General features: G+C 44.4%; 1 protein-coding gene across 1 annotated transcript in view; it reads left to right on the top strand.

Moving 5' to 3' along the window:
* LOC121275632 (protein FAM149A-like) overlaps window positions 1-22,716 on the top strand; it is a 150,987-nt gene that overhangs the window by 108,592 nt on the left and 19,679 nt on the right. Inside the window, exons 12-13 of the mRNA XM_041183130.1 lie at window positions 20,812-20,935; window positions 21,315-21,440. Of these exons, the coding sequence (XP_041039064.1) occupies window positions 20,812-20,935; window positions 21,315-21,440 (250 nt within the window). The remainder of the gene's footprint in view (window positions 1-20,811; window positions 20,936-21,314; window positions 21,441-22,716) is intronic.

Here is a 22,716-nt window from a genome sequence, read left to right as displayed (position 1 = left end):
TCTCGTTGCACATTCCCCTCTCTCACTTTATAGCCATTCAGATAATAATCTGCCTTCCTGTTTTTGCTACCAAAGTGGATAACCTCACATTTATCCACATTATGCTGCACCTATCATGCATTTTCCCACTCATTCAGCTTGTCCAAATCACACTGAAGCATCTCTGCATCCTCCTCACAGCTCACCCTCCCACTCAGCTTTGTGTCATCTGCAAATTTGGATATATTACATTTAGTTCCCTCATCTAAATCATTAATGTACATTGTGAATAGCTGGGGTCCCTGCACCGATCCCTGGTACCCCACTAGTCACTGCCTGCTATTTGGAAAAAGACCCATTTATTCCTACTCTTTGTTTCCTGTCTGCCAAATAGTTTTCTATCCATCTCAATACACTATCCCCAATCCCTTGTGCTTTAATTTTACATGCTAATGTCTTATGTCGAAAGCCTTCTGAAAGTTCAAATAAACCACATCCACTGGCTCCCCCTCATCAACTCAACTAGTTACATCCTCAAAAAGTTCCAGTAGATTTGTCAAGCACGATTTCCCTTTCGTAAATCCATGCTGACTCTGTCCAATTCTGCCACTGTTTTCCAAGTGCTCAGCTATTAAATCTTTTATAATGGACTCTAGAATTTTCCCCACTACCGACGTCAGGCTGACTGGTCTATAATTCCCTGTTTTCTCTCTGTCTCCCTTTCTAAATAGTGGGGTTACATTAGCTACCCTCCAATCATAGGAACGGTTCCAGAGTCTATAGAATCTCAGAAGATGACCACCAATGCATCCACTATTTCTATGGCCACTGCCTTAAGTACTCTGGGATGTAGATTATCAGGCCCTGGGGATTTATCGGCCTTCAGTCCCATCAATTTCCCTAACACCATTTCCCTACTAATACTGATTTCTTTCAGTTCCTCCCTCTCACTAAACCCTGTGTTCCCCAACATTTCTGGTATGTTATTAGTGTCCTCCTTTGTGAAGACAGAACCATAGTATGTATTTAGTTGGTCAACTGTTTCTTTGTTTCCCATTATAAATTCCCCTGTTTTTAACTGTAAGGGACCTACATTTGTCTTGGCCAATCTACGTCACTGTCCATCTTGATGAAGAATTCTATCATATTATGGTCGCTCATCCCCAAGGGGCCTCGCACAACTAGATTGCCAATTATTCCTTTCTCATTTCACAATACCCAACCAAGGATGGTCTGTTTTCTAGTTGGTTCCTCAATGTATTGGTCCAGAAAAACATCCCATATACACTCCAGGAATTCCTCCTCCACGATATTGTTACTAATTTGATTTGCCCAATCTATATGCAGATTAAAGTCACCCATAATTACAGCTGTTCCTTTTTTGTATGTGTCTCTAATTTCCTGTCTAATGCCATTCCCAACATCACCACTACAGTTTAATGGTCTATATACAACCCCCACTAACGTGTTTTTCCCCGTAGTGTTTCTCAGCGCTACCTATACAGATTCACATTGTCGGAGCTAATATCTTTCCTCACTATTGTGTTAATTTCCTCTTTAACCAGCAATACAACTCCACCACCTTTTCCTTTTTGTCTGTCCTTCCTAAATACTGAATACGCCTGGATGTTCAGTTCCCATCCCTGGTCACCCAGCAGCCATGTCTCCGTAATCCCGACTATATCATACCTATTTACATCTATTTGCGCGGTTAATTCATCCACTTTATTGCAAATGCTCCTCACATTAAGGCACAAAGCCTTAAGGCTTGTCTTTTTCACATTACTTGTCCTGTTCCCACTATTTTTCACTGAGGCCCTATTTAATTTTTGCCCTTGATTTCTCTGCCTATCACTTTTATTATTCCCCTTTCTTTCTTTTGTCTTGTCCTTGACTCCCCCTCCACTGACTCCTTGCATAGGTTCCCACCCCCCTGCCATTTTAGTTTAAATCCTCTCCAACCGCGCTAGCAAATATTCCCCCTAGGACATCAGTCCTGGTCCTGCCCAGGTGTAACCCGTCCAGTTTGTACTGGTCCCACCTTCCCCAGAACCGGTCCCAATGTCCCAGGAATCTGAAACCCTCCCCCTCACACCATCTCTTCAGTCACGTATTCATCTGATATATCCTGCTATTTCTACTCTGACTAGCACATGGCACTGGTAGTAATCCTGAGATCACTATCTTTGAGGTCCTACTTTTCAACTTACTTCCTATATTCTGCTTTTAGGACCTCATCCCTTTTTTTACCTATGTAGTTTGTACCAATGTATACTACAACCACTGGCTGTTCACCCTCCCCCTTCAGAATGTCCTGTAGCTGCTCTAAGACATCCTTGACCATAGCACCATGGAGGCAACATACCATCCTGAAGCCTCATTTGCAGCCACAGAAACGCCTATCTGTTCCCCTTACAATTGAATCCCCTATAACTATTGCTTTCTCACAATTTTTACTCCTCCCCTGAGCAGCAATGAATTTGGCTGTTGCTGCTTTCCCCTGAGAGGCCATTACCCTTAACAGTATCCAAAGTGGTATATCTGTTTTGCAAGGGAATAGCCATAGGAGATTCCTGCGCTGTCTGCCTCGTCCTCTTGCTCTACCTGGTGGTCACCCACTCCCTTCCTGCCTGTGGACTCTTAGCCTGTGGTGTGACCACCTCTCTATACGTGCCATCCATGTTACTCTCCATCTTGCAGATGCTCCACACTGTCTCCAGCCGCTGCTCCAGCTCCAAAATCCGGGCTTTCAGGAGTTGCTGCTGGAGACATTTCCCACACACCTGCTGGCCCCGGGCAATGGAAATGTTCCTGGTTTCCCACATAGAGCAGGAGGAGCACACCATGGCTTTGAGCTCTCTTGCCATGAAATACCCCTTTAAATTAAATTAAACCTTTTCGAAGATACTTAATATCAAATAATATCAATTACTCTAGGGCCCTTCTTCCCTGCTCCCCGTTGTTACAGAATGTAGCCTTTACAAATGATGAACCACAAAATAAGACCTTAAAAACTATAATCTATAAAAGTAGTAAATACTTACCTGACTGTACTCCCGGTACTCAAAGGATCACCTCGTTCCAGCCTCACTAAACTCCCAAAGCAGCACTCCAGTGCAGACTGTGATGCTGACTGCAGGACACTCTTCCCAGACTGCTTCACCACGACGCTGACTGCAGGACACTCTTCCCAGACTGCTTCACCGCGATGCTGACTGCAGTACACTCTTCCCAGACTGCTTCACAGTGATGCTGACTGCAGGATACTCTTTGCAGCCTCTGGTTTTGGCCTTCCAATTCATCCTGGAGAGTCGACAGAAGGTGGGGGAACATCACACAAAGCTATTGGAGTGGCAAGTGAGTCAGTGTGCTCTCTGATGAAGTGGTGCCCACATGTGCATGTGTTGAGGTCTCCATGGAGAGGACAGTTGATGCCATGGAGACCCTGGTCCAGCAGAATGCAGGTATGTGTTCAGACCTGCACTCCATTGCATTAGCCATTGTTGAGTTCCTGCAGTGGCGATATGAGAGGGAAATGGGGCACCTTGACGTCCCTCCAGGAGCTCCTTCCCCTCGAAGAGTCAGGCTGAGGCCTTCGGGCATTGAAGAGAGGTGGAGAAACAAATGGACACCCATGGGTTATCCACTCAGGAATCTCAGAGGCTGTCCTCTCCCTTTTTGTCCCCTTTGCTTGTGACTCCCTCAACCTCGTCCTCAGTCACCGTAGAGGGAGCAGCTGGCCCACAAAAGGATAGCTAAAGAAATCTAGGGCCACCAAGGACTTGACTCTCCAGATGACTTTGGGGGGGTGGTGGGGGAAGCCACAGGCATCAGAGGCACAGGGCCAACCATTGTGCAGACTGTCTCCACCTCTGTCAGGGTAGCACCTAGAGGTCTAAGGTGTGTAAAAGTCAAGAAATCTAGATCACAGCTGCTTGCATGGGTAAACACATTTTGTCACTTTATAATCTGGAAATATATTCACTTTCACTGAATAATGTTTAATGGTGTCTTTCAGCTTCATTTACAGGCTTCACAAGTCTTCCCACTGCTTCACCCCCACTAGCAGTTCAGCTGCACGCAGTTGGACCCACAAGTGATTCTGGAGGGAGAAATGGGCGTGTGGCAGGGCTTTCAGAGCCTGGGGCAAACACTCTCCCAAGCACATGGATCCTTCCTGTATCACACTCACCTCAATATCCTGAGCATTTTCAATGCTGTCTGTTGGGGTTTGCTTTCAGTTGACCATCTGAGCTGATCTGCATCTCTGCCCACCCACTGTTTACACTCCCAGTCAGCACCTGATCTCACCACCATGACTCTTCTTTCACTTTCGATTTAGCCAGCATGGTAGTGGTACAGTTTTTCTTTTGCTCCCCTATCCTTTCCCTGCCCAAGTCATCCATCACTGTTGACCCCCCGGCATCACCTTCCACCTCCCCTCCGTGACCGACCACCCACAGCCCTTTTATTTTGGTGATGTCCAGGTGAATGTGCACGTTCTATTCCTTCCTGAAAATCCCACCCTCATCCAAATTAACCTTCCCAACCTCCTTCTTCCCATCCTCAGGGCCCATGTCTGCCTCTGAGTCTCCACCAACCACCCTCGCTATCCCTTCTACCCTCCCGCCCTACCCCCTCACTCTGCCCTTGGTCATTCTCACCATCCCCTCATTCCACGCCCACCCTCAGTTCACTCCATAGGAGGCAGTCATGGACTCATCAAAGCCTTCCCTTGCCCTGGACACCGCTGGTGGAGATTGCCGATATCTGATGGTGGGAAACACAGCCCACCCTTCAAGGGCAGAGCGGACGACTGCAAACTAGTTTCACAACGTCATGAAACCAATTTTTGGCCTTCTCACCAAATTGGCAACTCATGCCTCTGAACACCTTCATTGCCAGCAGCACAGAAAATTCTGCCCCCTCATGAAAACCCATTTACTACATTTACATTCCTTCAACTAAATAAAGCCTTATCACAACAAACATCTCATTTAAGTGTACAATCCCTTATACAACAATCATTGGAATTCATAGTCACACATGAAAGTGTCTATAACTGTTTTTTAATTCCTTCTTGGGATGTGGACATCACTGGCAAGAGGAGCATTTGTTGCCCATCCCTAATTACCCTTGAATTGAATGGCTTGCTAGGCCATTACAGAGGGCAGTTAAGAGTCAACCACATTGCTGTGGTGCTGGCGTCACATGTAGGCCAGGCCAGGTAAGGATGGCAGATTTCCTTCCCTAAAGGATAATAGTGAACCAGATGGGTTTTTAATGACAATTGATGATGGTTTCATGGTCATCATTACTGAGACTAGCTTTCAATTCCAGATTTTATTAATATAATTTAAATTCCACGAGTGGTGGGATTTGAACCTGTGCTCCCCGATTGTTAAGCTGGGCCTTTGGATCACAGAGAGCTTGACAGCTCCCCTTGACAGGTCCCTTTGAAAGATGCTTTCAACAGTTTTGATAGTTGATTTTGAAAGGTCTTTTGACAGTTCCAATGATTTGACCTACTTGTAACAATTCTGAAGGGCAGCTGGCCTATCACAAAGGGCACGTGAACACACCAAAGGACATCTTACCTTCCCCAAAGGTGTGCCAAGATCATATGTGAAGTGGTATTAACTCTCCAAAGGGATACCTGGCTATACAAATGAATCCACAAGGTTCAGACAAGCCCTGACCTGGTCTAAAATGCACACTTGGGTTTCATACTCCTGGCCTACCAAATCGTACTTCAGTGATGGAAGATGATGAGTTAATTAGCCAGTTGTCTCTGTGTAGTGATTGAGGGAATAACCTTTCCTACTGCCTATCAGGGGTCATGTGATTGTTCTTGATGAATTAACCCTAAGCGTGGGTAATCTGGGGGGTGGTGCTTTCTAGTTGTGCACCTGGTTCAAGCATGTAACGTCTACAAGTGCTCTGTAATAGTTATCTGTTTCAAGGAGAAACCTATCCGGTATGCCAAGTCATTACGTTTGGCTACGAGGGTAAAATAGCTCCGATGCTGCACCTCACCTTGTGAATGTCATCAGTTCTTAGGGAAAAAAGAAAAGTATACTCACCAGTCATGCCACTCTTCGGCAGAATCAACCTTTATGACGGGACTATGGAAGACTGGAGCTAGTTTGTAGAGTGCCTTGGTTTTTATTTCGTGGCAAACAAAATAACTGCAGAGGAGAACTGTTAAGAAATACAATAGTGTATTTTGTGACGAATTGGGAAAAATAAAAGGCTTACAAACAAAAATATAGGTAGATTCAGAGGCGACACCCCGTTAATTTAAGGCCAGACCATCAACACGCACAAGGGCCTGTACCAATGTACACACCATCCCTTTGGAGTATCATCTGCATGCGCAATCTTCCAAAGGAGCATGGAAAGTCAATTGCAAGGACTTCCCTGAGTAGTACTATACCTGAATGATGTCCTGATCACAGGGTCAACAAAAGCCGAACATTTGGTCAACCTACAAGAGGTTTTAAGAAGATTTTTGGTGTACAATTAAAGAATAAGAAGTGTACATTCCAAGCACCAGAAGTCACTTACCTGGGTCATTGAGTGGATGCCATGGGGTTGCATCCAGTACAGGAGAAAGTTAGGGCCATCAAAGAGGCGCCCTCTCCTTCCAGTATCACTAAGCCCAAGTCTTTTTTGAGTGTGATCAATTATTATGGCTTAATTATTATGGCTGCTTCTCGCCAAACTTGTCAACAGTGTTAGTTCCATTGCACTTGTTCTTGAAAAAGATTCATCACTGGCCATGGGAATGCACAAGAAGAAGAAGCCTTGGTAAAAGTTACCAAGCTATTACATTCATCGTGTCTACTGGTACATTATGACTCATCGAAAGAATTAATATTAACCTGTGATGTATCTCCTTATGGTGGGGGAGCTGTGTTATCACATAGGATGGAAGATGGTTCTAAAGGCCAATTGGCTATGTCTCCAGCACCCTCTCTGCATCCTAGAAGGGTTATTCCCAACTAGAAAAGAAAGGTTTATCGGTAATATTTGGAGTGAAGGAATTCCACCAGTATCTGCATGGATGACATTTCACCATTATGTCGGACCATAAACCGTTAATGAGTTTATCCAGTGAGGATAAGGCTATTTCACACATAGCCTCAGCAAGAATTCAACATTGGCATTGATATTATCTGCGTTTGAGTATACATTTCTGTACCATCCTGGCACGTATGTTGCAAATACAGACACACTCAGTTGTCTCCCGGCACCAGGTAGCATTGTATATGTTCCAGTGCCACAAGAAGTTGTGCTTGTGCTGAATTTCTTGGACTCTTCACCTATGTGTGCAAAGCAGATATGGAATTGGACAAACAGAGATCCAATTTTGTCAAAAGTCCGAGATCTTGTATTGCAAGAATGGTCAAATTCATCGGTGTCTGAAGAGATAAGACCATTCCATGCCCGTAAAACAGAGTTAAATTGTCAAGATGAAATCTTATTGTGGGGATCAAGAGTTGTTGTCCCTTCGCAAGGAAGAGAATCACTCTTGACAGAGCTTCACAGAGCAGATCCAGGCATATCGAAGATGAAGATGGTTGTGCGAAGTTATGTCTGGTGGTCAGGACAATGACATTGAGAGCATGGTCAAGCACTGTCTCCATTGTCAGCAACAACAGAATTTGCCCATTTCAGTTCCACTGCAACTGTGGGAATGGCCTGGTTGACCCTGGATTAGACTACATATTGATTATGTAGGTCCATTTTTAGATACTTTTTTTTTATTGATCGTTGATGCGCGTTCTAAATGGATGGATGTGTATGAAGTTAGATCACTGACTTCGAGGGCAACAATTGAAAAGCTGCGCCAATGTTTTTGTATACATGGCCTACTAGAGGTCATTGTTTTGGATAATGGTACAGTCTTCACTAGTATAGAGTTTCAGAGATTCATGAGTTTAAATGAAATCAGATATATTAGAACAGCACCATATCATCCCTCATCAAATGGGTTAGCAGAAAGAGCAGTGCAAAGTTTCAAATCAAGAATGAAGAGGTTGTTCGAAGCTACGCTAGAAACTTGACTTTCCCATTTTCTTCTCAATTATCGTACGACTTTCCATTCAAATATGGGTTCAATGCCATCTGAATTACTGATGAAACACCACTTACGCACAAGGTTAAGTCTGGTGTTTCCAAACTTAGAGAGGAAGGTAGAAAAGAATCAGAGTAATCAAAAATTGAATCGTGATATTCATAGCAGGGCTTGAAGATTTACTGTAGGAGATGCAATTTTTGTGCGGAAATTTGGAAATGGGCCTAGTTGGGTTCCTGGTATAATTGTCTCTAAAACTGGTCCCTTGTCATTCCAAGTGGAAGTGAAAGACCGAATTGTTCAAAAACATGTGGATCATCTAAGGAGCAGAGTGACATTCCAACAATCAGCTATCCTGCCTGTAATTGATGTCAAACCTTTAATCCCCAAGGTGACAGATCGACCTAGCATAGACATACCTGATGTCTCTGTTGAATTGATTAATCCTGAACTGCCACTTTCTAATGATGTACCTGATGCCGCAGTTCCTGAGTTCCTGATCGTGTCGATCCAATGGGAGAACCTCAAGTGGTGGAGTTACGCTGCTCTAACAAAATTAGAAAACCACCTCGGAGACTTAATCTTTAATCACTTGACTTGTGTGTGTGTATATATATATATATATATATATATACACATATGTTGTGGATTAAAATGTTCTTTGTAAATAGGAAATGTAAAAAAATGGGAGAGGAAAGGTAGTGATTGAAGGTAAAGCCTTTCCTACTGCCTATTGAGAGTCACGTGACTGTTCTTGATGAATGAGCCCCAAGCGCAGGTAATCTGGGGCGGCGGAGCTTTCTTTTCGTGGACCTTGTTCAAGCATATAGCTTCTTAAAAACTCTCTGTAATAAAGTTATCTGTTCAAGATGAAATCTATCTGGTACATCAAGCCATTACATTCTGTAATCCACGCATGCATGAAATGTGCCCCACCCCCACTCGTGCTCCCGTGAAAATGAGAAGTGCCATGATCAGCGGCGGGGCTTATGATTTTTGGCCACTTCTGGCATCTTCACCACTACGAAGAGTCTCTCTGTCATGGCGAAAACCTGGATCAAGTTTCCTCCTTCTAACCAATGCCTTGATGTGACTATCGTGTGTGCCTAAGGACATCATTTGGGAAGAGCATCAAGCTTGATTGTCGTATTGCTTGCCAATCATTTAAGCTTACAAATGAAGAATGATCACATATGACTATGTGAAAGAGGTACTGGAGCATCACCAAGGTCAGTGCTTTCAAAAGAGCAAAAAAAAACTTTAAAAAAAAACTCACATACAGCGAGCATGTTATGGGTCAGTCCAGATGGTGCGTTGCATCAGAGTGAGGAGAATTCTATTTGTTTTATGTTTTACAAATCACAAATACTAGTTCAAAGGAATGCTTAAAGGAAGGCTTCCCAGCCATATTTGTAATCCTGAGTCCAAGTACTTTGAGCTTTTAATATATAAAATAAATGTTAAAGTTCACCTTTCTATAGATCTTACACACAAACATTCCAGAGAATGTCTTGTGGCCATAATATGGTCCCTGATCACAGTTATTCTAAAAAGATGTACTGTGATGCGAAATTGTTAGTCTTATTCCCAGCTTCAGCACAGAAGGGGATATTAAATTCATCAGTTTATTGTTCAGTGAGAGACAGTATAGTGCTGAAATAGAGACTGCTCAAAGATAAGGGAAGGCTCACAATATTATTCAACGGAACTGATCCTTTAGTGATATTATAGCTGTTCATGAGAAAATGGCAAATATTTTACATTCCATACATTAATTTTATGTTAAACATTTAATAAACTGTGTACAACATAATAGCTGGTCTGTTGATAATGCAACATTAAATATTTTGCATGCTTTTTATTAGTTCAAAGCAATACACAAATATTGAGGATTATTATGGTAAACTATTGACTTGAGGATTACAGGGGTGACTAAAGTCACTACCAGAAAGATTGAAATTATTGTGTGTACAGACTTGCAAAACGCATGTTCATTTCCACACCCGAAATTCTTTCGACAACATTCCTACAATGCTGAACACGTCATAACTAATGGCACTGAAAAATCTGGCCCAATATGTTGAAGGAAAATTTCTAAAGCAATTCACAACATGTGTTGCTCCTGATAAATGCACATTATTGTGCATGAGTCCACTGAGCATACCAACGTGATTTTTCCGCTTATCTCACAGTGCAAACACTTCTACAACTTACAAGAGCAGTCAATATGTTGAAATTACCGCAAAAGTCCACAGTGGAGCAAGGCACCAATTATATCAACACTTCACACTAAAGAGGTAAGATTAAACATTAATCAGATTATACCTGTGCTGTGTCTTGAAATGAGAACAACAGTCTGGCCAACCTACCATCAATTAACTGGTATAATGCATTACTTAAAATAAAGTATGAAGTAGAAGGAAATATTAGTAGGTGGAGTTTTGTATCAACTACAGTGCCCTTCATCACCCCAACCCCACCCCCGGCCCAGTTATCTAAACAAAATGCAAGATTCCTGGACATTTTTTTTATAAACACTAATATCAACACCATCTAAAAAGAGACACTTTTTTTGTTGAAGCTTTCTGATATGTGGATGATATGTTTGCTATATTTAAATCCGTAGCAGCATGTAATAATTCCCTTACCTGTCTTAATGGGCTCCATCCTGCACTCAGATTCACCTTTGAAAAGGAGCAGTAAAATTAATTCCCTTTCCTTGACGTATTAGTTGAAAAAACTGCCTGGGGTTTCTCTACTACTGTCTATCACTAGCCTATCTTCACTGGTCAATACACTGGTTGGGACTTTTACAGTTCCACATGCTATAAGATTGGCCTTATTGGCAACCTTGTGAATAGGGCCTGAGTCATTTTCTTACCATGCAAGCTTGGTGCTGAAATAGGGCACATCAATGGCATCCTGCAGAATAAAGGCTACCCTGACCGAATCATTTCGTGCTATATATGGTGTTAACTCATGAACGGGTCAAGGCCTTCACTTTTGGCCCTAAAAAGTGCCCTGTCCACCTCAGATTACCCTGGAAGGACAAGGTATCTCAAAAATTTGAGCAACAGCTGAAGCTGTTTCATGCTGCTACTATGCAGAAGAGACACAAGTGGCATCCACCACTAACAGGATGGTGCCATTAAGCCAAAAAGATGTTCTGCCTATCGCACAAATGAATAATGTGTATGAATTTCAGTGCCAGTGTGATTCTAGGCATGATCTTTGCAAACAGCATGTCCCTTCTGCTGTTTGCAATGGACAATGGGCAAATTGATACACTGGACTCAAACAACCTGTGTGTGCAAAACACAAAACACAGTGTCCAACATTCGTTGTAATTTCGCAAGTGGACAACATTTGCCAAATAATCCTCAGTGTGCTAAGAATTACGCTGACAATCAATTTAAGATTGCCAGTCAGGCTCACAGTGTGGTGCATTTGTGTGTGCTGGAAGCTACATACATTAATACTCAGGGCATTGTTCTTTGCAGACAGAAAGAACATGTACACACCTGTTTCAGCTGAACAAAATAAGTGACAGCCATTCGCTGGTTCATTCCCTAGGGTAATATCTTGACCAATCAGTGTCAAGCTGCCTGCTTTAAATTTCAAACAATGCTTGGCAGTTAACTGTCAGTCACCATCCACAGGTGCATTCCCCATGGCAACGCCTCTACTAATCAAAGTCCACTTGCCAACCAATTAGCACTCTCTTCTCATATATTATAAATATGTTGTCTCCCCGATATACTGAATTGTCCTAATGACTGCAAGATAAAAAGCTTCAACAAATAAAAAATATCTTTTTTTTCAGCAATACTCAAGTTCTGTACTACAAGCAACTATTTATAAACACCATCCTATTTGCGGCCAACAATAGCAGAGCCCCAGGGCCAGTGCTGCATGTGCTGCTTGTATCTTGGTGACCAGTACTGAATGTAGTGTACAAGATGAAGCCTGACCAAAACACTGGACAACTTCCCATGACAGCCTCAGTCTTATACTTGACTGGTTTATCAACATAGCTTAACATTCTGTTTGCATTGTTCTGATATAACTGGACATTGTTAATGTTAAATCAGCTGTCATTCCAAGATCTCCTCAGCTTAGCCTCCGTAAGATTTAGGGTTTGAGAATCAGATTACCTAAGATAGGTGGTTGAAAATTCATAAGAGATTTTAAGGTAGGTTATTAAGAAGCAACAGTTTAGATAAGATGCATTAGCTAAATAGACAGGAAAAGTACACGACTTGTGACAGTTGAGAGTGGTTCAATGATCCCAGAGGATGAATGGATGGTTGGCACAGACTGTGTTATCTCAGTAGCTTGTGATGGCAACATTCTGCTCTCCAACTGAACTAATAGGGAACTCCTCCCCCAGTCATCTTCCATTTTCCCTTATCAATCTGCCATCTGAAGAGGGTGGCTGACTGATGAGGACTGCCCCTATTGCCAAGCATTCGTTAATATACTTTATTTCTAGGGGCTGGCAGTTTACTCTCTGTCAATCAGTTGTTTGAACCTTTCCAACCAATGAATACAGGACACGTACCCAAGATGTCAGGGTGGTCACTTCTCCCCTTGTCCATCACTTTAGTTCGAGGTCAGCTTTCAGTTTACCTCATGCTGGAGTGTCATTTGTTAGCCTTTAGCAGACATTTGTATTTCTAAGAGGGTAAAAGACATCATATTATCAACTTAGGAATGTCAACATGGAATCCTGAACCAAGACCCCAACATTTCTGTGGACTGTTTATCTATTTTTCCAGAGAGATAAAGAAAACAGTATTCTTGCCAAGATGGCCTTATGCTATGTCTACAAATTCCATAAGAATTCTACACTTATTCTGGACCATATCATTTATTAAATGTCCCATTTCTTAAACCCTAGTTAATACAATATCATTTAATAAATATGTCACCCCTTTCTTCTAATGTGTAAGATTCATTATTTGTATTCTATCTCACATACCATAGTTTAAATATTATTTAGGTCCATCTGTAATTACTCAGCTGTTCTCTATGCCCCCTCCCCCCTCCCCAGTTTGGTATCACCTGTGAGTTTTAAGAGTGTACATTGTATTTCCAAATCCAGGTGATTTATGTAAATTTGAAACCCAAGGGCCCAAGAACTGATCCTGGGGAAGAGGTAACTGAAGTGTGTGGTATATAAACACAAGCATTGACCAGTTAGGCCAAATAACCTGGTTCTGTACTGTCGATTCAATGGCGACTCTATTGGCTGGATTTCACCCCCCACTGGAGCTGGGGTCAGAGTGGTGGTGGTGGGTGGGGTTGTGGGTATAGGAGCCAAAAAAGCCCCATTCCTTGCCTTGTCCTTTTCATCATTCTTCATTCTGAGGGTTGGCTGCACTGTGAACAATCTTTCTCTCATGGTTTCTATCCTCTGCTGTCCTAACTGCCTGTCCCTTAGAGAGGCCAGTCCACATTCTGATATTATCCATCTTGGGTCTTCCTTGTGCATGTTTTCCAGGTATTTTGCCTTGCATTACCTCTTTTTACAAACACTTCCCTCCTGCTGGCAGCACATGTCCAAATTATGTGAGCTTCCTTGATATCACTGCCTCAAACAAGTTCCTCTTAACACCAGCTTTCTCGAGCACCCATTCGTTTATCTGTTTGGCCATCTATGACACTTGGAATATCCATCTGAGGCCTTTCATTTCCAATGCTCTTATTTGAGCCTTGTCACTCTTCTTGATGGTCCAACTTTCCCAGCCATACATTGTCATCAGCCACACAAAGGCTTTCAGAAGATAAATTTTCATTGTATTTGAGATGCTGTGGGTACTCCATACTCCAGGCTATTTTTGTGGAGGTAGGGTAGGAGCTGATAGGGCTGCCCACCAGCAGACGGCAGGTAGCCGAGTGGGCTCATTAAGAACCTGTTGAGATTAAATAAAGGCCTAGTGAGGCCAATTAAAGAAGGCCAACTAGGATTTTCCAGTTTAGGTGCCTGCAGGGTAGCCAACTTTTACGAAGAAAATAAGGGATGCTTGGACCATGCAAGGGAACGCAGTGACCAAGGCCGAGTTACTGAAGCAGGAGGAGACTTTGGCAGTCCAGGAATATAGCAACTGACCTCTGTGCCTTCCATAATGATGACTTGACCACTAGAATGACCTATGGACAGGCCCTGCTGGTAGCACTGAAGGTGACCATGGCCCTCAACTTCTTTGCCTCAGATTCATTTCAGGTACTGCTGCCGACTTCTGTGGAATTTCTTGGGTGGATGCTGACTGCTGCATCCACACCATGACAGATGTCCTTTTTGTAAAGGAAGCTGACTTCATCAGCTTCCCACGGATTCAGCCTCACAAATACGGAGGGCAATGCGTTTCACTTCGATAGCCAGCTTCTTCCAGGTCCAAGGTGTCATAGATTGCATCTCTGTGGCTCTGGAGTAATCCATGGAAAGACTGGACAGATCCATTAACAGGAAAAAATACCATCCCATCTATGTCCAGCTGGTCTGTGACCATAGGGAGAACCTTCTGCATGTCTGCACATGCTGTACAGGAAACTGCCACGACTCCTTTATACTCTGCAAGTCAAAGATGTCTCAGCTCTTCTACCCCAACCCCATGGTATGCCGATGGATTCTGGGTGACAAGGGCTACCCTCTGTTGATGTTGCTTCTGACCCCACTGAGGGATAGTTAGACAGAACCACAGCATAGATACAATGAGAACCACCTGCATGCCAAGACGCTTACCGAGGTTATGATATATTGACTGATTTGGTGGAGTCTTACACTCAACTGCCAGGCTGTCCCCAATGGTCATCATGTGCTGGATGATGCACAACATGGTGCAGCAGAGGAGTGTGGAACTTGAGGAGGCACATCGTGTGGAAGGCCTCACATCATCACCACCAGAGGAGGAGGCTGGAAAAGAAGGGCCAGGGGACTCTGAGGCAGAGGAGGCAGGACCGCAGGGTGGACCACAGAGGCATGACGCAGCATGTGCTTGGAGATGTGGCAAGGAAACCATGCAGGACATCTTTGTTGCGAGGGACCTACTGACTCAGCAACAGTTCAGCTGAGGACACTCTGAATGGTTAATGATGGAACATATGCCTGACACTGGAAGAAGCCTGAGCCTTCACATGGACAGCAACCTTTCCAATACAGGTGTCACATAAAGGTGGCTTACTGGCTGCAGTCTCCAATGACACTGTTGAGAAACTGATCGCTTCTGTTTATATAATAAACAGTCTACATATAGATCTGTAGTTTATAGCAAACCATTGCATAAATCAATGACTTTGATAAAGCATTGAGTGAGGTAATTTTCTTATCTACATACATATATAACACACCACAGTGACCCACTCAGTGTACAAGATGCCGTGGTGTCCTCCAAACATGCACATTCTTACTCAGTGCTCCCCTTGTTGCTTGGGAGGAGGTGGAGACAGCCTGTTCATGTCTTTGGCCATGCAGCTGTGAGGATTGTGATGGTTGGCCTCGTCTTGCAGGGACCCGTTGGGGCCCGTCCTGCAATTGGAATGCCTGTAGATTTGTTGGGGCAGCCGCTGTCAATAGGTCTTGGCTCACAGAGGCTCTCCCTGTCAGACGGGCCGAGGATTGTGAGGTTCCCTCAATCTGCATGGAATCCTCATCCTCCACTGGATCACCCTCAGACCTCAGTGTGTGCACCCACTGATTTGAAAGGGTCTGCTGCTGGGGCACAGCTGGCACCCCCCCCAATCACCATTGGGCCATCAGTGAGACTGTCCTGAACCTCCTCACATACTCATTGGACATGACGCTGAGGCTCTTAATGGCTATGGAGGGAGCCGTGCACCCAGTGCGGGGGGAGCCACGCGCCTTGTGAGGAGGAGCCGCGCGCCCTGTGAGGGAAGAGCCGTGTGACCTGTGAGGGGGAGCCGTGTGACCTGTGAGGGGGAGCCGTGTGACCTGTGAGGGAAGAGCCGTGTGACCTGTGAGGGGGAGCCACGTGACCTGTGAGGGGAGAGCCGTGTGACCTGTGAGGGGGAGCCGCGTGACCTGTGAGGGGGGAGCCACGCGCCCTGTGCGGGGGGAGCCGCACGCCCTGTGAGGGGGGAGCTGCGCGCTCTGTGAGGGGGGAGCTGCGCGCTCTGTGAGGGGGGAGCCGCGCGCCCTGTGCGGGGGGAGCCGCGCGCCCTGTGAGGGGAGAGCTGCGCGCTCTGTGAGGGGGGAGCCGCGCGCCCTGTGAGGGGGGAGCTGCGCGCCATGTGCGGGGGGAGCTGCGCGCCCTGTGAGGGGGGAGCCGCGCGCTCTGTGCGGAGGGAGCCGTATACCCTGTGCGGCAGGAGCTGTATACCCTGTGCGGAGGGAGCCGTACACCCTGTGCAGAGGGAGCTGTATACTCTGTGCGGAGGGAGCTATATACCCTGTGTGGAGGGAGCTGTATATCCTGTGTGGAGGGAGCCGTATACCCTGTGCGGAGGGAGCCATATACACTGTGCGGAGGTAGCTGTATACCCTGTGCGGAGGGAGCCGTGCACCTTTTTTATTTTATTCATTCACGGGATGTGGGTGTCGCTGGCTGGGCCAGCAGTTTTTGCCCATCCCTAGTTGCCCTTGAGAAGGTGGTGATGGGCTGCCTTCTTGAACCGCTGCAGTCCATGTGGTGTAGGTGCGCTCACAGTGCTTTTAGGAAGGGAGCTCCAGGATTTTGATCCAGCGACAATGAAGAAACGGTGATATATTTCCAAGTCAGGATGGTGAGTGACTTGCAGGGGAACTTCCATTTGGTGGTGTTTCCATATATCTTCTACCCTTGTGCTTCTTTTTGGTAATGATCGTGGGTTTGGAAGGTGCTGTCTAAGGAGCCTTGGTGAATTCCCTGTGTGGAGAGGGTTGACCACCCAGTGCATGATATCGCACTGCTCCTGCATGCACTCCAGGTGCTGCCATGTGTGCCTCTCCATGAGGTTGGCCACACTCTCATGGGTGGAGCTCATGCATTGGATTCCCAAGACATAGTCAAGCTCACCTGCACTGGGGACCCCTCCATTTGCAGTGAATGTGCTCTTGCTGCCTCAGGGAGCTCTGCTAGATGGCCATACATCTACTGCTGCACGTCCAAATACTTAACCCCAAACTGACACTCCTGAGGCCCCATCTTAATGTCCCTCAGAGCATCATTGCAACTGTCCTCCCCTCTCCGAGGGGCCTGTCCACAGATGCCTCTGCCTCTGATACCTCCTCCTGCACACTCTTACTGTGCTCCTTGTCCAGTGCCCTGACTTTCAAACTGCACATGGACCCACCAAGATGCAAGTATCTGAGCCAGTCCTTGGTGAGCTAGTCTGGAGTGATGCTGCTTCCTCAGACAGGTTTCCCTCCTCTTGCTTCTGAGGCATTGCTTGGCTCCTGGGGGTGGGGTCACAATGCTGGGATCTATGAGAGACAAGAGAAGCGTATGAGAGGAAGGTCTGGAAATCCTCAATGTTGCTCACTAATGGGTCATTCTACTGCATGCTGTGAAATTGAGCTTTCCTCACAGACTCAGTGCCACTCCTCTGACCTTGCAACCCCCCATACCACCCCTCACCCCAAACAGCACCATTTCCCAAGGTCCACCACCATGATAACCACTACCACACTATTCCCACAAATGTCTCTTCCGTGACCCTGTGCACCTGGAATAGGGAATTTGCTGTTACCCACACATTCTTACAATGGAGCCAAGGCAATCTTTATGTCTCTTCCCTCCATAGTCCATATTTCCGTTAGCATTGGGGTCCCTGTGGCTTGTAGTCTTTTCACAGGCATTCTGCGCCTGTTTCTGATGGCGTCTGACTCATGGTGAGAACAGGCAGTGAATGTGAGAGGGATAGTGTCACTGCCAGTTGAATGCTGCTTCTGATGGCTCTGGTACCAAGATTGATAAACAGGGATAAAGTGCCAGGAATACAGAGATCGCCAGACCAGAGTGTGAGAGGGAGATGGGGACAGAGAGTGTGTGAGGCAGAGAAAGGGAAGGACAGATGTACAGAAATACAGTTGAAGAGTGAGTTGAGGCCTCAGTCAGATCAGCCATGATCTTATCAAATGATGATGTGGTGTAATGGTAATGTCACTGGACTGGTAATCCAGAGATCCTGGCTAATGCTCTGGGACATGGGTTCAAATCACACCATGGCAGCTGGTGGAAATTGAATTTGGTTAGTAAATCTGGAATTACAAAGCTTGTCTCAGTAATGAAGTCATTATTGCAAAAACCAATCTGGTTCACTAATGTCCTTTAGGGAATTTGCTATCTGCCATCCTTACCTGGTCTGGCCTGCATGTGACTCCAGATCCAAGAAATGTGGTTGACTCTTAGCTGCCCTGTGAAATGGCTGAGCAAGCCACTCAGTTCAAGGGCAATTAGAGATTGCAACAAATGCGGCCTTGCCTGTGATGCCCGTGTCCCATGAAAGAATAAAGAAAAATAAAGCAGGCTCAATGGGCCGAATGGCCTACTCCTTTTTCCTAATTCATATGTTTGTATGTTTCTCCTGCAAGGACAATAACTAGAGGGAGATGAGGTGGTGCATTGCTGGTTTGAAACAGCATCTCCTATTTGCCCTTGTTACGCATTAGCATTGAGTGGTGCAGCAGTGATCTTGGCACACACACCTCCAGAGTGAAGGAGCAGCATGTGCCCAGTATCCCACAGATGCTTTGCATGTTGCATGTGTGATCCAAATGGGATCTCACTCATCTTGCCAGACGTAGCAGGTCACTGAATCGCATGTGGCACTGTACCCTGGTTCGTTGTGCTCACCAAGGCACTGACCACCTATGCTGTCTGCTTTGATGCCCTCTTAGTCATGATTAGCAACATCTTTCAGCCTGCTGGGTAGAGCATGTCCCTCCTATCACTGACCCGCCTGTACCAGCATAGGTTACGGTCACTGAAGCATGGAGCTGGTGTACTCTGGCTTTCCTGGCTGCTTTCTGGTTCAGGCATCCTGGCATAGATGTAGATGAATTACGTAGGTCAGTTTATGTGTTGTCCACGTGTGTGGTACATCATGATGGCGAGGAGAGGTTTGGTGGCCTCGCCATTGCTGTGCGAGTGCCTAGATGGCAGCTGTTGACACTGTGCAGCAAATTTCTAGGGGGCCAGACCTCCTTGAGGGGCACACATGCCTTGGGATGAAGTGAGGCTGGGAGTAGCCAGGGCTCACTGGTTGCCCTCCTTTGTTGAGGTTGGAGGAAATAAGTTGTGCCATGGATTGTAGAGTTGAGGTCTGAGTGTGTGGGCTGCTGTGCACACTTGTAGAGCTGTGCTGTGAGCTACTGTGTACTCACTGAGCTGAATACAGCCACCTGCAGAGAAAGGCTTGTCTAGCAGAATCGTCAGAGCTCGGCCCTCACAAGTGTCCTGATAATAGTTGATTGTGGTAGTAGACTCCAGTATTAGATACCAAACAGTACTCTCTTCTAGAGTTGGGGTAACCTGACCTGGGAATTGAAGGTCATATAGCACATGTTGGAGCCTGTCTTGATAGAATTCAGTTACTGCAGATATATGTTTATGTTAGCAAAATGTGTTATCAATAAAGTTAGCCCAGCTACAATGTTGACGGCATGTGTGCATCATTGAAACAAAAGCAAGACAACAGGTAGCAGATCATGACAACAATGGATCATGCAATGGGTGGGAAGTTCACGGAGGGTTTCTTAATACTGGGCCAACTTTCATAGAGGCTGTTAGCCAGCAATTATATCATTAATGACATTAAGTATGCACAGGTCAAAGCTCAGCCGACAGTTCCAGCACTATTGATGAGTTCTTCAGAATCCTTCCTCCAATTTTTGAGACACCAAGATAGTGTTGGAGGTGGGCCTTTTACCAGTCCTGAGATGGAATCGATCCGTCTCCATGCCTGACACCATTTTTGTCACTGGTTGTGCCTCTATGTTGACATGGAAGGTGGCAGGCCCGACTCTAGCCTGTCCCCGCTATGAAAATAGCATCGGCATGCACTTGTAAGGAGGAGCGATCACGACATCGGGAAATCTTCCAACCCCCATTTCTCATCTCCAAAATGAAAATCTGGCCCATTAGTTCCTGAAGTTTGAGCCCTTTAAACCTCTCTCCATTCATACAATTAACATCAAAGTTGTGTTGTAGAATTTACTGTAATGGGTCACCATACTTGTGAGTACAGCAAAGGAATGATTTAATAATAAAGGAGAAAATGTTGGAAATTTCTAGTGTTCTCTGCCCATTTTATTGATATGAATACCAGTGTTCATCAATGACAAGTCAATCAGTTCTGCAATGGCAACTACAACAGCTGCCAGGGGAGCAAATTAGTACAATATAAAACTCCTTATGAATTTAAGCAAGCAGCAACATATTTAAATAATCAGTCTCAGAGAGTTTGTTTCAAAGCTGTAAACAAAATATAGATATTCAAATGATAGTCATAAACTGTTCAAGCTTTTCTTAAAATTATTTAGGACATTAATTTAAAGCCTCTGTCAGATTACTTACATTTAATCAGTAAGTGACATTCCAGTAAGTAGTATAAAATTGGACATTACTATCCCAGCATTATATCATTAATAGATAATTGGAGCTCATTTTTTAATTTTATCGACATGTTTTGTACTGGGCAGTTCCTGATTATTCAGCAATTAAAATCTTAAACAATACCATAAGAACACCTGATTTAAAGTTTATGCAATATTGTTACTCTGCTAAAGAGGATTCTAATTCTCATCTATTCAGACACATTGGCACTGATCGGCTATCCTCTCCTCCAGTACAGACTGCTCGCACTAACCAATTGCCACCCATTCATTCTGAATCAACAGAAGCACAACCTCCCTTGCCTGGGTCAAGATACCAGTTGGTAAGATGGGAGCCTTGATAGATTCACATTTTATCAGTTAAACCTGTGTCCTTTACCAGGTGGCATAATTATGTCACTTATTTTATGAATTTGTAATTATGTTGGTGCTGTTAGGCTATTGCAGCCAAGGTGCTGATCATCATCAATGACCCCCTATTGTTTAAAATTTACTGTGATGTTCCCTCCATTTTCAGTATTCACCAACACTGTCTAGGTGTACACATGGTGAATGGCCAATTAGCAAGGCATCAATATGGCATCTGATTTTATACTTGGCAACTTTCCCAAACATTCCACAGGGGCAAATCTTGCTCATACAAACATTAGACTGTTAATCATCATTCAGTTTAAAAAATAAGCAAAGAATTGTATTCCACAGAGAGGAAGATTTCCACGTAGCAGAGTGTCAAGTGCTATTGGGGAAGGAACAAGCCGACGACCTCTCAGGGAACGACCTATCACTATGGATACTTCTTCACGACCGAATACAACACATTCATTTAGGGTAAGGCCTTTGATTTTGATACAGTTAAATAAATTACTTAATATAAAGCCACCGTAGCCTGGAAATAACTATTAGTGAATGCATCTTTTGTTTGTGTGTTCTCAAGAAGCATAAATAGTTTTCATTACGGAAATGCATTGTGCCTTAACTGTCTTAGATACCTGATGAAAGAAAAAGGCTAACCACTTGTCACAAGTTACACAATATCCTATGGAAAATCATTTTCCAAACCTCAATCTGGATTTTTATGACAAACTCAATGAGGAATAAAAATCAAACATCCTCAGGATGCTCTTATGATCCAGGGACTTTAAGGCGGCAGAAAATAACAAAGATAAGGTCAGATGAGAAATTGCTCCACCAATTTTAATGGATGAAGAACTTACCCCTACCTCAACACTCATATTTCTTTTATGCATTTCCAGTGGGCAAAGCTCTTTACCAGAAGCACATACTCATAAAATAAAGAAAGAAGCGTTTGTATTTGTACAATGTATTTCATGACCTCAGGATGTCCCAAAGTGCTTTTCAGCCAATGAAGTACTTTTGAAATGAAGTCACTGTTGTAATGTAGGAAATGGAGCAGTCAATCTGTGCACAACAAGGTCCCCCAAGCAGCCATGCGATAATGACTAGATAATCAGGTTTTTGTTATATTAGTGGAGGGGTAAATATTGGCCAGGACACTGGGGAGAACTCCTTTGTTCTTTTTTGAAATAATGCCACTTAAACCCATTTCAGAGGGAAGATACAGCCCCGTTTAACATTTTATCTGAAGGACCCAATTGCCTTTCAAAAGCATATTAATGAATTAAACTGGTATACTGTTGCCTTAAAAATATCATTTATCAAGAGGATTAAATAACATTTAACTTCATTTTTTTGTGTGAACTCTGGTGCTCATTAAATTGAGATGCTAGTATTAGGGAATAGTTATGTTTAGGTACACAGCATTACGCTTAGTCGGTTAAGGAGCAAAGCTCCCACTCTCTGCTGCCTCAGTAACATATCTTAAATCCACTTTGGTATAATCCTATTGCACAAGAGTTACTTGCTCTATTTTCTACATTAGTCTCATTCCAGATTCCTTGAGTAAGATGTTAATTTGGAGCAGAATCATCCCAGATTTGCACAAAGTGCTTGAGTGGGCAGGAAAAAGGTTGATTTACCCGCCGGCTGCAATGGTGGGTTTTTGTGGCGTATCACCTAATTAATTATTCACTCATGGCGTTTCACTGGTGGGTGGCCTCTGATTCTCCCACCACACCGTCATCTT

The sequence above is a fragment of the Carcharodon carcharias genome, chromosome 1 (assembly GCF_017639515.1).
Source record: "Carcharodon carcharias isolate sCarCar2 chromosome 1, sCarCar2.pri, whole genome shotgun sequence".
In the NCBI taxonomy this organism is placed as follows: Eukaryota; Metazoa; Chordata; class Chondrichthyes; order Lamniformes; family Lamnidae; genus Carcharodon; species Carcharodon carcharias.
This window is presented reverse-complemented; position numbering and strand designations above follow the sequence as displayed.